At 45.5% G+C, this 14,294-nt stretch overlaps 5 protein-coding genes across 5 annotated transcripts; all 5 read left to right on the top strand.

Moving 5' to 3' along the window:
- Positions 1-2,187: 2,187 nt before the first annotated feature.
- Positions 2,188-3,394, top strand: DFL_008642 (uncharacterized protein; the record flags this gene model as incomplete). Its single annotated transcript, XM_067638402.1, has 7 exons — positions 2,188-2,370; positions 2,462-2,642; positions 2,748-2,874; positions 2,941-2,959; positions 3,021-3,084; positions 3,176-3,204; positions 3,263-3,394. 7 exons carry the CDS (start codon positions 2,188-2,190, stop codon positions 3,392-3,394), a joined length of 735 nt encoding a protein of 244 aa, XP_067486293.1.
- Positions 3,395-5,154: 1,760 nt separating this feature from the next.
- DFL_008641 (uncharacterized protein) lies at positions 5,155-6,262 on the top strand (the record flags this gene model as incomplete). Its single annotated transcript, XM_067638401.1, has 5 exons — positions 5,155-5,252; positions 5,323-5,560; positions 5,636-5,716; positions 5,794-6,111; positions 6,185-6,262. The coding sequence occupies 5 exons, from the start codon at positions 5,155-5,157 to the stop codon at positions 6,260-6,262; spliced, it is 813 nt and encodes a 270-aa protein (XP_067486292.1).
- Positions 6,263-6,321: 59 nt separating this feature from the next.
- DFL_008640 (uncharacterized protein) lies at positions 6,322-9,796 on the top strand (the record flags this gene model as incomplete). Its single annotated transcript, XM_067638400.1, has 4 exons — positions 6,322-6,427; positions 6,546-6,689; positions 6,843-8,983; positions 9,056-9,796. The coding sequence occupies 4 exons, from the start codon at positions 6,322-6,324 to the stop codon at positions 9,794-9,796; spliced, it is 3,132 nt and encodes a 1,043-aa protein (XP_067486291.1).
- Positions 9,797-10,969: 1,173 nt separating this feature from the next.
- DFL_008639 (uncharacterized protein) lies at positions 10,970-11,293 on the top strand (the record flags this gene model as incomplete). The annotated part of the gene is made up of 2 exons (XM_067638398.1): positions 10,970-11,198; positions 11,274-11,293. 2 exons carry the CDS (start codon positions 10,970-10,972, stop codon positions 11,291-11,293), a joined length of 249 nt encoding a protein of 82 aa, XP_067486290.1.
- Positions 11,294-12,055: 762 nt separating this feature from the next.
- DFL_008638 (uncharacterized protein) lies at positions 12,056-14,005 on the top strand (the record flags this gene model as incomplete). The annotated part of the gene is made up of 2 exons (XM_067638397.1): positions 12,056-12,221; positions 12,339-14,005. The coding sequence occupies 2 exons, from the start codon at positions 12,056-12,058 to the stop codon at positions 14,003-14,005; spliced, it is 1,833 nt and encodes a 610-aa protein (XP_067486289.1).
- Between the last annotated feature and the right edge of the window lie 289 nt (positions 14,006-14,294).

Below are 14,294 nucleotides of genomic sequence, written 5' to 3'. Positions count from 1 at the left end.
AGCACTCCCTATTATTCGAATCCTCCACAATGGCGATACTATGGTTGCGATCTTTTTCATCATCTCCGGGTTCGCGTTATCGATCAAAAGTGTGAGGTCCATGAAGGGACCGACATCATTTGAGACTAGCCATGTATTACTAAAGGACCTTGCGAGTTCGGTTTGCAGACGCTACCTCCGTTTAGTCTTGCCTTGTGCGGGCAGTTTTCTTTTGGTCGGTCTATTCTCATCAGCTGGGTGGTTCGAAGCGGTGCCGTATAACGGAGAGAACGAGACCTGGCTACGGGGCGGGATGATCAGTCCTCGAGCCCCGATGCAAGAGAGTCTTTACAAACAAGTCGTTTGGACCTTGGACGACTATTACAAATTTGCGGTGAAGGTTCTTCTATTCAATGACACTATCGGGTATAGATGGGAAACGAACGTATGTAGCCGTAGACCCATCAACTCCAACAAGTTAACCACGCTTACTGAAGAATATTAGTCCCACCTTTGGACCATTCCAATGGAATTTCGCGAATCATTATATGTTTTCTTAATGATCCTCGGCCTGTCGAATTTCAAGCGTTGGGCACGGGTGAAGTTGGTTTTACCTCTTTGTGTAGCTGTAGGGTTATACAACGGTAATTGGCAGTTTGCGCTTTTCATGCTGGGATTCTTTCTGGCTGAGATACATTCACAATTTGAAGCCGATGAAAACCACCTACCCTCATCTAACATCACGAACAAATACATTTACGAAAGACACTCACGAATCTTCCAAATCTTAAAGATAACCGCCCTCACCATCGGATTATATCTCGGCTCTTACCCAATCTGCGCTCCGCTCCCAGATAAAGTTTCAGGGTTTTCCTTTTTGGCCGCCTGGACACCTCCAAGTCACGTCTATACAGAGAACCACGGACCAGTTTACTTTTGGGCTGGTACCGGGGCGGGAATGATTGTCGCTTCCATAATCTTCCTCCCAGCTATCCAAAAGCTCCTCTGCTCAGGAACCTGTCAGTATCTCGGCCGAATATCATTTTCTCTATACTTAGTTCATGGTCCGCTACTCCAATCTCTGGGGTATAGTCTTCTTTTGGCGACGTGGGGGGCAGTTGGGCTTGGGAAGCTGTTCGGCTCCGAGCGCAGTCCTAATGATCCGATGGATAAAGAAGTGGAGAATCTAGAAACTTGGAAGACTGTTACCACATGGTTTGTATTTGCAATCAATACAATGGTCACAGTTTGGGTATCAGACGTCTTTTGGAGGACTTTTGATGCGCCTAGTGTTAGGTTTAGTCGGTGGCTGGAGAAGATGTTTATATGAGGGATTAAGTAAGAGTTACCCATAAGTTTTGTATATACGTTTATTCATATGAATTTAGCTTGCAGAATCTGAAACCGCCATAGCGGTTTCGAGGCTCGACAACTCGATAGTAGATATGCTTCAATCGAGATTTCGCATACCAGGGCTGCTTGATATCATCTGTTTATGATGTGTTGCGGGTACAAAATCCAACGTTATGCACAACGAAGTCCCAACTGATCCCAAGTATGACAGATATCATGCAGTTGTTTGCTTCGGTGACTCAAAGAGCGTCCCGAATCTCTATTATGAGTCGAAAGCGCGGCTCCGTGACTCTTGCGCGAACATCAGATGCCGTTTGTGGCACAATAATCCCCAACCTGACCAGGATAGGATGATATGATTGGATAGCGAAGGATTGGGGCGCCAAGGATGCCAAATCTTCTGGTGGTCTGAAGATTGGATGAAGCATATCTAGATGGTTCCATACAGTTCTTGCATATCTCGAGTAATTCGCCTTGTACCTTTTTTTTTTTTTTTTTGATCGGGATGTCTTCTCGATCTGGTCCGGGCTGGAAGTCGGGATGTTGCCTTAGCTTGGGCTGGGAAGAAATGTGTTGTTTTGAAGTTGAAGTTATGCGGTCCAAATATCGAGCTAGTCTGTGCTACCAACTCTTCTAGGAAAGTATTTAGATGCACCAGGAGAACGGGATCTCCTAGTTCTCGATATCAAATACCCAGGTGAAAGCCATTGGCAAGGAAATCTTTTAAAGAAACTCTATCTTCTTCATCTTCAGTTCTCTACGCTATACTAGCTACCTTACACAAGTGTCCTTTTTCTTTATAATTACCAAACTTCAACACATTTTTGCGCTATCGGAAGTGCATTCAAAGTCAAGATGTCTGGATTTGATCACAGGTCCTATTATGAAATGCTTCGAGACTCCATGTCCGTCTCTTTAGTCCGCGCAGTCCTAAATAAGGAACTCGTTGAGTCTAAGGAATCAAGGCTTAGAGCTAGTCGCAATGGTGGAGAGGTCGATGCGAAGAAAGAAGCGGAAGAGTTGGCGGAATTCATTGAGGTAGGGAATCATAAATGACATTATTCGCGTTCTTATTCTTTCGAGTTCACGCATTGATTTGTTTTTGTTTGGTTTCTTGGTTTTGCCTTAGTTCCTTGCCGCCGATTTATTTGAATACTTCCCGAAGGAATTGACGGAAGTCAGCTATGATTCGAAAACCGCGGACGAAACTGGTTGGACTGGTTCGATAGAAATGGCCGAGGGACTCCTCAATAACTTGCCATCGACGTATATTGACTCGATTGTTGACGCAAAACTCTTAAATGATGCAGGTTGTTTGAATCCTCCTCATTAATTTACATTCTTTCGCATTAATTTGGTCCGAATTCATGTGAGGTTTTGAATTCGCACTAATAATAGTTTTCCGCGACTTATAGAGGATGTCAAGAGGATGACCACGTCGGTATTGGAGGATTACCTTGCTGCAGCGACCGCCCCGCCCCTCAAATGGACAGAAACTCGACCGCTAGAATGTGAACTTTGTGGTAGGGAAGTTAGATTAACGTGGGTATCCCTTCTTTCTTGCGCATGTTTTATGCTCTTGCTGACACAAACGCCGATTTTGGTTAGTTACCACCACCTAATACCAGTAAGGATCTCGCGCTTGCTGCTTAAGGGATCTCCCATGAATTTACTGACACGGTGTCTAGCGATCTACACATGCCCGAGTACTGAAGAAGAAGATACACCCAGAATACATGCTGAATCGCGTTGGTAAGCTTTTGGCCTTTTCTGCTAGATCTTGCTTTGTAAAAGCAGTAGCATGAAGTGAGCAGCTTCTAATAACAATCATACGAACATATAGCCTGGCTATGTCGACTTTGCCACTCATTTGTAAGTATTTCTTGGATTATACATCCTCGAGAACCTAGGAAGCTAATAACTATGCTAGGTCCACCACTGTGAAGAGAACATGGAACTGGCTAAGAATTGGTATACCATCGAACTTCTGGAACAGAGGGACGACATTCAAAGGTGGATTGCCTACATTTCCAAACGCCCAGGAAGAACTAGAGTGAAATAAGTTCGCCTCGTTCTACTAAGGGTTTTTTGAAGGGGTATTGAATTTATTGAGGTAGAATACAAGGCAACAGGAAAATACAGGGGTGCTGCCAGCTTTGAAAGTTCTAATAGCTGGGTGAAACTGGTGTATGTTTTTGAGCTCACAAGGCTCAACGGGGCATTCAACCGTACTCCTTTCAAGGGTACCCGAGATAATTTTCAACCAATTGATTAACCTTCACCTATTATTTCTCACCGAAGGCGTGACCTATTGTTATGAAAATGGACAAGCATAGTTAGTGGCTAAGCTGCATATGGAGGTGCTATGCGACCAAATGACATGCGAAAAAACCGTACTACCCCGCCCAATAACGTTGCTGAAACAAAAGCATCTAACATCGGCAATTTTGATAAGTTTCTAACCCCGCATGAGGCTTTGTGCAAATGATTTTTCGTATCCGATAACGCCAGTGCCGCACTGTCTACGCCAACACATCCTTGTTGCAATTTCCAACAAACCCCTCGACGTAGACGCCCTGGAAATTTTGAGCCTCCGAAAAAGAAAAAAAATTCGCAACCTGCAGGTTCTTAATCCACTAGGCGATGTATTTGGGGTACGAAATGCGGTGTCACATGTACATACTTCAAGGGCCAAGGAGTTTTCCGTACACTCGTATACTTGAAAGGGCACAGGCCACATGAAAAACTCCACGAGGTCACAAGGCTTTCTGGATTTACTCATCTTCTCCCCCTCCTGCGGCTAGGGTTTGGGTACCTTTAAAATGAATTTCCTCCTTACGGATCTTTAGAAAATTACGGCCTTGTGATTCTTCCTCAAAATCCAACACAGCTTTTCTTTAGGACTGATATTATGACACAACGTCTAGACTCGTACGATTAGATCCCCACTACCATAGCTTGTGAATTCGCAAATCTATAGCTATAGAATATACATACTTAAGTGCTCAAAAATCGTACTACGTCAATATCCCTCTTGTTTTTTGTATAGATCGTAGAAAACGCGATTCAAAGCGTAAAAAATGCAATAACCTAGCTGCGGAAAACTTTCGACGAGCATGTTAGCACCTGCTAGCGATAGAAGGAAACAAAAACCGCTCAACAAACGAAATTTCCATAAAATCGAGGAATATGGAGTCGAAGAGCGCGTCGTCTCCTCAATGCTCCACATACCGTGTATCTTCTCGCGGGCCCACATCCCTGGCTTGAGGGTCCGGCCTGATATGTTCTGTGTTGCGGTCCCTTGGTCAGCAGTTCCTGGGCGATTCACAAGGCCAGGCCCGCATGATACATGCAGGTCCCGATGATATAAAAGATTCATGAATTTCAAGAAAATGCTCTCCGCTAGACGGTCGCGTTATTCCCCCCCCCCAATTTCTTTGCAGGATCTAACCGCAGCAAGCTCAATCCCGAATGTTGTTCCCTTTTTTCAAATTAAATCCTCGACAGCCAGCTAGGACGTCACTTCGCCAGACTCGCCTTCCGCGACATATTTCTCGATATCTCGTTGACTATAGTTCTACGGCTTTCGAACATAAGGCCTGGGTGATCTAAGGTCGCCTAGCAATATTAGAATAATATCTTATTTCTAAACTACACTAAAAAGAGATCCGAAAACAGTATTTAAAGGTGTCTTCCAAAACGATTCTCAAGTCCATGGTATGTGCGGTTCAACCAAGCGAGTCAAAAAGAATTGAATAAAAACTTCAGCTCAGTATATACAACAAGTGATCTCACCGTACATAAGAAACCTTTCTCTGCCAAATGGTTTCCCTAACCCGATTCCTACCTCAGTCTGCGGACCCGGGGGGATACCAATATGGCGTCAACGTACTATCTCCTGGAGTCGATCCTGTCGTTGAGTAAGCAATAGGTTGTCTTCCTCCTGGTGGTTAAAGCAATATTAATTCTAATACCTTTGTTTCCTAACAGTATCATCCTCGTTCACGGCCTTGGCGGCGACCCTTTCAAGACCTGGACTTATTCTGGCAGCAAGAAGGAACCTTCGGTATTATGGCCCCGCGATCTTCTTGCACTCGAGATTCCAGAGGTTCGCATCTTGAGTTACGGATATGATACGAAGGTTACCTCGTGGTTTGAAGGGGCGACGTCGAATATGATACATCATCATAGTGAGACGATGGTTTCGAGATTGCATAATTTCCGGAGTGTATGATGTTAACCTATTTATTTTTTTTCGGTCTTATATTATGGGGATTTAACACTTTTCTTTTGTTATAAATAGAGAAAAATTGGTGGGAAGAATTCGACAGAACGGCCGATTATTTGGATTGGACACTCCTTGGGTGGTATTTTGATCAAGAGGGTAAGGGATATAAATCATTCCTAACGGTACTCGTGGGGTCCAATCAATCGTATATCACTAACTAAAACGCCATTAAGGCACTGATATACTCCAACAGCTGCGGAGTCGACCACAATGAACGTCTTCGATCGATCAAAGTCTCAACACAGGGAATCCTCTTCATGGGGACACCGCACATGGGCTCCGATATAGTACGATGGGCATCACTCGCTCGCAAACTCCTAGTATTCTTCCCCGGCGTCAAACTCGATAGTACAATGTTGTCCATGCTCGGCCAGAACTCAGAAACTCTACAGAATATTAATACCCTGTTCACTGGAATTGCGTCGTCATTTGAAATTGTATACTTTTATGAGGAAATAGAAACCGTACTGCCTACCGGTCAGCGAGAAGTTGTGAGTATAATTCTGAATAACTACCTTTCTAGCTATACAAGAGTCTAACATGGTAAACCTTTTGGTCAAAAAGATCGTACCATACTCATCCGCCATTGTCGACTCCCCGAACACAGAAAAATCGGAATCCACGCCACCCACCATACGATGATAAAATACAAGGATGAATCTTCGCCAGGTTACTCCGATGTCGCCGGAATTCTTCGCCAAATGGTCGATAACGCTTTAACATTTACCCCGGGCCGCTGGGAATCGGAAAGAAGGTCAGCTGTCGCCGCCACGGACGAAAAGATTAAGGAAATCCTCGTGCAGCGAGGTATGTTACAACTACTGCTTTTGGGTTTGGATTCTTCTGGAATGTGAATAAATTTTAGAGGAATGTGTTTCTAATGGTGATATATCCTTTTCTTGGGGTGTGGGTTTTTTTTTGGTAGGTGCTTCTGGGTTATATTTTGGAGCTCCGAGGTCGATTATGCTCGGGAGTCCAAGAAGACTATCAGGGTTTCAGAGCATTCCGGGACCTATTGAAGTTGAAGAGATGGATTCTGGGAGTAGTGTTGGAGTTGGGCCGTCGAAAAGTTAGTATAGATCTTTCTAGCGGAGTTTCGGGTTCTTATTATTCAAATATATCATGTTCTTTTCTAAATCATGTATCTTGATTTGTTCCTTTGTGAAACTTTTAAAATGTGTACTATGAATGTGTCGAAAGATGTACTAACACTAATCTTTAGGCCCTGCCATGCCTCTGCCCGAAGAATTTTCCCCAGAGTCCAGCATAATACTTCCTCCAAGCCTTCCAATCTTCGCTGTACCCCTTCACCCCAATGAATCTCCAGTTACCCGCGAATACCTTCTTCATGATCTCGATCACATTCTCCTGGCCGAAGACCGCCGTACCAAAGGTAACTCCGGACTCCTCCTCTGGGGCCCTCCAGGATCCGGAAAAACTCATCTAGTCCGCGAATACGTCTTCTCTCGCCGTTCAATCTACACCGGTGGAATCTTCTGGGTTAACGCCCAAACCTCATCTTCACGAATAGATAGTTTCAGACACATCTACAAAAAACTAAACCTCCCTAGTGCGGTTATGCAGGATATAACAGCGCCACACACGGATCGCAGTGGATTGGATTTATGTACTTGTAGAGTACTAGAGTGGATGGAACGGAATGAGAATTGGCTGCTGGTACTCGATGGGGCAAATGCGGTTACTGAAACTGAGATTGATGAGTTGAAGGCTTGTATGCCGACGAGTCGGGGGAGTAGTATTTTGCTTACTTCTTTGAATCAATCGTTGGATGGACAGGCAAGGTTGGGGGCCCCGGTTGGGTTTAAGATACCACAGATGACTATGAAAGAGGCTGTTTCGATATTACTCACCGAAGCAAAGATTGTGGATCCGACACCGCAGGAAGTGAAGGTTGCGCAAGAGTTGGTGGAATTGCTGGATTATTTGATTGGAGCCATTCATATTGCAGCCTGTTATATTGCAGAACGACAGGTTTCGATATATGAGTATTTGAGAGGGTATAAAGGACATCCCAAAGTATCCGGGGACGGATGGAGTCCACTTGCTATGACACTGGATACACTGGAGACAAAACATCCCGAAGCAGCGAATTTGCTGAAACTGATATCGTACTTCGGAACAGATATACCAACGCTTCTGATTAACTGGGGATTAGAAGCATTGCCAGCTCAAGTAAGAGTCGTGGCAAAAGAGGAAGATGGAGTATTCGATTTCAATCTCACGATAAAGCACTTACTTGCTTTCAGCCTGGTGCGCAGGACGCATCAGAATGAAAGGGAGAATGGGAAGGAGTGGAGGGTCGATAGGTTACACTTACAGAGCGTAATTCAGACCTACGTGAGGCAAAGGTTAAGTAGTCAAGCAGAGGTTGGACAAGCGTGGGTTAAATTTGCCGCATTAGTGTTCAGACATGCTTTCGAAAGGGCAGAAAAACAAAGAGGTTCAAATGGGAGTATTTACGTTAAGGATTACGAAGAGTTTGTGAGGCACGGTGAAGCTTTAATGAACCATATGCGGGAGGGGAAAGTTAGCAGGAAGTCAATACGGACCACGGTGGAAATAGCAAAGCAAGTGATTGGGGAGCAGGTTAAAGCGCAAGAGGCCGGGAGGTTGGTGGAGTTACCAGCGCAATCCATATGGGGGCGAACAGATACAGAATCTCCTGAAGCGGTATATGCATCTCGAAGGTCGACATTTAACGATAGTAGTGTTACCGGTTCTTCACTGAGCGCCAGCACCCTTTCCGAACTATCGAAGGGTAATGCATTTTCAGTGGGAAATAATAGCAAGGTCACCCAAGAGGAGGAGCAAAAGACAGAAGACGCCCTTCCAGCGGCTGCTACAGTGGAGCCAACAGCATCGGTACAAAAGAACGAGCCCCCAAAGTCAATGTTATCTAGGGCCTCGACCACCACCACGATTCAAGGATCTACGACAAGCGCAAAGGCTGGGAAACAGAGAAACAAACTGCAGAGGCGGCAAAGTCATAAAAGCTATAGAACCCGTAAAGGAAAAGAAGTGGATGAACGACTAAGGCCTTCTAAGGAGGCCCCAGTGCCGACTATTCCGACATCTGCCACAATTGGTACCCAAACACAACTTATGGCTATAGGTACTGCGACCATTAAACGGCAGGTCACTGATCCATATCCAATATCACCTCCTTCAGGATATGGCTCAAATAATCCACTCACTATCCCGGGTTGGCCGAATTCCGAAAGTTCGCCACCGGAAATTCCCCTTCCGCTACCACAGAATGTTCCACAAATATATACGAATGACCTCATAAACCAGTCAGCCCCAAGCAACCTTTACCACCTTTATCGAAAATCTGAGCTATCGGTGAGCTATATATAGAAGAAACTTATATATTTTCGATGTAAAACATCAGATACTAACAATTCATTTACGAAGAATACGAACCCACCTCCACCGGCCCGAACAATCTCAGAACCGATTCGAGATCCCGGTCCAAATCAGCCCCTCCCGCGCACAATCCGGCGCCGAAAAGCTATAGATCCAAGCCCCACTCCACCACCCCAACCTAAAACCCCTCGTCTAGACTCCGCATTATCCCCAATACCCCCATTCCTATCCGCAGACCACCATTACCTTGCATCCCCAATAGGCTACTTTTACGTCGTTGACCACCAGAGACAACCCGAAAACGAAGACCAAGCGGAAGAAGAAGGCGACTTCATTTCCGTCACCAGCGAACCCGGTCCTTCCCGAATTTCTCGAGGAAGACTAAGCCCCAACCCTCTAATGCGCCACAAGGTACTTTATAATACCCCAGCATCCAGTACCGCAGCAATAGGCCCATCAAGACTTAAACCCCCAGCACCACCTTCACCCTTACAATCACATTCCGAGATTTTCCTTTCGGCGCCCACGAGTCCCATTTTATCACGCATGAGTAGTATTATCACCAGCGACGATGATGGAGTGTCTATGCAGCCATCACCCGGTTCATTAGTTAATTTGGCGAAAAACTTTACGTCGTGGGCGGGGACTTCGCTGAGGAGTCGAGGGTCATCCGTTAGTTCTTTAGGAACGATTTCCCCAACAGTAAGAGTGGAAAGGCGGAGGTCGATTTCTATCCCGAGGGAAGGGAGTCCGAGTAGAGGGAGGAATCATTGGAGGACTCTGGTGTAGTTGATCTTTTGTGATATTTATGACTTGTTTCATGAGTTATGAACGTTATGATTTTGATGATCCTTTTTACCTTCTTTAGTTTGCATTAATTGCTAGATTTTTTATATATATCTCGGTTAAGGAAGAGTTTGGTGGATTCTTCATGTACTTTTCTGGCCTAACGACTACGAAAATAATAATATATATTTTTCCCTTTTGCAGTTGAACATCGAGCTTGAGATACTGTGGTATTTTGAACGTAATTTGCGTTGTCAACATGTTCCTCAATCAGAATGAAGCATCGGATATCTCTGTTAGAATTGACGAAGTTGAGAATCCTATGATGTACTATAATATGTTGTATCGCTGCCTATTTGGAAACTGGGATTCCAAGCCCTCCTCACTAATAGCCGGTCACTTATCCGCGCTTTTGAAGCCAACGTATCTGCAGATATGTACCTAGGTAGATGGCGATATTTCACTCTTGTATCGATTAAAAGGTCGGGACCCGGAGCATAAATCGACACCTAAATCTCTGCTGCGGACCGCTTTGCTGCAGCATTGCACAGGCGGGCGTATATTCTACAATGTCGTTGGTTAGGAATATATTTAGCCGGGAAAACGATATATGCTGCTAAAGTAAATACGAGGATGGCCAGCATCAGCCGACCATGCTGCGCCCGTAGGCCTCAAGATTTGAGGAAACTGTTGTTTGCATCTACTAGGATTGACCAGTCGAGATAACGGAACCCTTTTTTTCGGTGGAGGCTTTGCTTTAGGTATCTCGGAGTTTTTATGAAAGGTTTCTGCGGTTTTGGAGAATAATTGGGCCCGAGTGGCTTTTGATATTCTCTTGGGTTGTCTTGTACAACATACTAGTTTGCTTTTATGCCTGATGGGGGTCATTGGTGCCTAGATAGCGATTGATCATGAGGGTATATAAGTTGATACTCTGGGCACGGAATTGGAGATACCAATATCCCTTATATCTATCCAAACAATCTAGTCAATGAAAACCTTCCAAACCTCTATCAAATTATACACATTTACTAATATACTCTCTTTTGCGACGTTACGCGAGAAGAAACCAGATACATTCCAAATCCCTCTTATATACCGCCAGGGTATCTTCCATACCTTGTCCCTGTCAAAATCAACACAAATTCAAAGTCGCACGGAATATTTATAAAAGAAATGTGCTTCAAAAACTACAACGTCGAGTATCTCGATCCACCAGCACGGCAGTCGTCATTTAAATCAGAGGCGACTACAATACTAGTGCCACCGAGAAATGCTCTAAAAGAGGCCAAAGCGGCCGTAAAAGCGGAAAAGAAGGCGAAACGAGAGAGGGAAGCTACGCTTCGTAGGAAGACTATGTACGGAGCCGGTGGCGGTGCAGCGTATATAGGAGTTGGAGCGGCATGTTAGTCTAACTCTCCAGCCGGTTTTTTTGGGGTTTTAAGTATAGGGTTAGCTAAGTACTTCCTATGCTGTGCAGGTTCCTCTTTGGGCGAATGAAGTTTTGACCGCGACGATACCGACAATAGGACTGTTTTGCCCTAATTGGTTGGCAGCATTGTTCCATACAGATACGTTACGAGACTGCAGATACGCACATTGCATGCCTTAGCTTAGACATCTGACGACTTTATTATATTTTACTTGAGACTTTCTCTCTCTCATGATTCGGTTCTATAATTACATACTCACTTATTTGTTTGCCTTCAAATCGCCCACGCACGCGACTCACAACTGGAAAGATCGAAACTAACTGTCCTAACATACGCAAGCAGGCGTGCGCAAGGGTGTGGAGTCGGTAAGGCTGGGCCGAACCAGTCACAGCGGACTTCGCCACCCGAGGACCCATACATGCCTGTACATACTTGTACGGTACCAAATCCCATGCAGTTGGTTGCATGACAAGGCCCTCCACTTTGGCTTGATCTGGCGGGAGGTCGCAAGGTTCCGGTCTCAAAATAGGTCCTTTTTATAGCGGTCGCTGGCCCGTATTTCACTGTTATTTGTATTTTAGATCCCCTTCGAGATTGCTAGCTGCCGTGCTGTATTTAACTGCCTTAGCATCATTACTTAACATATCCACAACTACGACTTGACTACTAATCAACCGATTCTCCTTCTCGCTTGCCACTGCGATACTTCTCCTTTGACTGCGTCCCTTTTCCTTTGATCTTTAATCCGTAGTAATCATCAGTAACAATCCAAGTATAACATCACCGAACTGAATCCAATCCAACCCTGTGGAGTAGGTAGAGAGAAAAGATGGTGATACGAGCAGAGGCCCAGTCTCTAGACACCCTCACCAGACTCGCCGACAACCCACCTCTCCAAATCCGCCGATATCCTCCTCAACCTCCTCCCCACGACCCCCACGCCGTATCTTCCCACCAGCTTAAGCTCTACATCGTTCGAGTCCCAAACAGCCAAGGTAAGTCTTATAAGAACTCTTAGTTCCTTCCTTTCCCCGTTTAAATCACATAAGCAAATCTCGGCATGTGAGTAAGCCTCGCTAATGCACGTTACCCACACGCGTGGGCGCACGCAGATATCATCCTCACCCCTCTAAAACCACAATGCAACACCGTCACAGCACAGGATATCGTATCCTGTCTATATTATCTACGCATCCAACCTCTCGAAGGGCTTCAAAAACCTCGTTCACAGTCGTTACAACCTGATCATTATTCTGCACGTGGGACATCATCATTCGACGATGCTAGACCTTCATACCTACGCGCTTCATTTAGCGGCGAAAGCTCTCGGAGTGACCATTTGTTTCCCGGTGGCCAGAATAATAATGATAATAATGGCGGATACTTAAACCATTCATCATCGAGTATCCACTCCGTGGGCAGCGGACCGATGCCAACGAGTACCGACTTTGAAATCACATTTATCAGAAGAGATCGTACGACGGGAAGCCAAGCTACCATCGGACGTATCTACTCGAACCATAACTCTCCACTCGTAGATATCCCGCACATGCCGAACTCCTACGCCGCACAGATGATGCATCAGGAATCTTTGGTGTCGAAAAAGGGTAGAAGGGATAGGAAACGGTTAAATCTGGAAGTTTATACGGATGGGTATAGGAAATTTGTGTGTAACCAGAAACCGGTAGGGACGCCAGTGACGTTGAACGTTCCCGATACCACCCGTCCGTCTACTGCTACTAGTGATGGTGGGGATAGTGTTAGTAGCGGTGGTGGTTATCTCTGGCCGGCGCCGGTACCCCCTCCTCCACCGGGATTTGAAGACGTCGGACCTCCACCTCCACCAAAGGATCTGTCGAGGCCACAAATGATGAACCCGGCCATGTCTCGTGTATCCTACCAATCAAGGTTTACAGAAATATACTCCCCGGACAGCCCAAATCCATCAATAAGACGCCCACGTCCACAACAACAACCGGAAACACCGGCAGCGGAAATCCCAGAACCAGACGATGACTCCGACGGTATCTTTAAACGTACATTATTCCTCCAAGGCGAAGGTTTCTGGAAATCAACCGGCAAACGTCTCTCCGTCTTTTCCGCCGCCCACCGTCGAAAACGTTCCGACTCCCCTGGTTCTTACAACCGGCACCACCAGCAACAGCCATCTCAACCTCGATACGCCGTCGATGAGGAAACTCGCATAGCAATGGAACAAATGGGCCTCTACTCGACTTCCCCGAATTACTGTCCCTCAGACGGTGGTTCCCCAGATGAAAAACTGGACAGAGAAACAAAGGGTAAAGGATACGTCTTCGAACCACCACAAAAGGGTACGGGAACCTGTGAATTCGAAACAAACGGTGTAGGTCGAAAAATCAGATTAAGACTCCACCCACCGAGCACCATAGCCGGGAGCCCGTTCGGTAACACAACAATCGTAAAGGGCGATCCAATTCTCCTTTCAACTCTATCTCTACGTCCACCGGATGCGGATGGAAACCCGCCCCCCTCCGGAAGTTCTTCGAGACCGGGTCACTCGAGAGGTCTATCGAAATTCAAGTTTGGAGAGAAATTTAAGAAGTTACAGAGGGAGAATAGTTGGACGGAACAGACGGAATATGATGCGGGGAGTGGGTTGAAGAGCAAATTGGGGAGCTTGTTGGTTGAAGGTGAGGGGATGGATGTTCTCGATTTGGTGGTGGTTAGCAGTATGGGTGTGTTTTATAGGAGGTATTGTGAGTGGGCGGAGGATCTGAAGGAGGGTGGTGGGATTTAGAGAGAGTCCCTATCCCTCGGTAGGGTGTTTGCCGTCCTTTTCCCTACAGCGTTGAGATTGAAATTTATATGGGGAGTTTGCACGGTTTACTTAGTGTGTGGCTTTGGTTTATTCTTTTGGTATCTGTGTCATTAAAAAGCGAGTTCTTAACATAGCGACATGCATGACATTTTATGGCGTTTCTATATCATTCGGAGGCGTATGCGAATTCAGTCTAGATCCATTAAAAATTTATCACCGTTTTTTAAATAGTCTTACAAAATGGAGATGCTAAAATTCCTATTCATAC

This window comes from Arthrobotrys flagrans (genome assembly GCF_004000055.1).
Source record: "Arthrobotrys flagrans strain CBS H-5679 chromosome Unknown unitig_1, whole genome shotgun sequence".
Classification (NCBI taxonomy): Eukaryota; Fungi; Ascomycota; class Orbiliomycetes; order Orbiliales; family Orbiliaceae; genus Arthrobotrys; species Arthrobotrys flagrans.
This window is presented reverse-complemented; position numbering and strand designations above follow the sequence as displayed.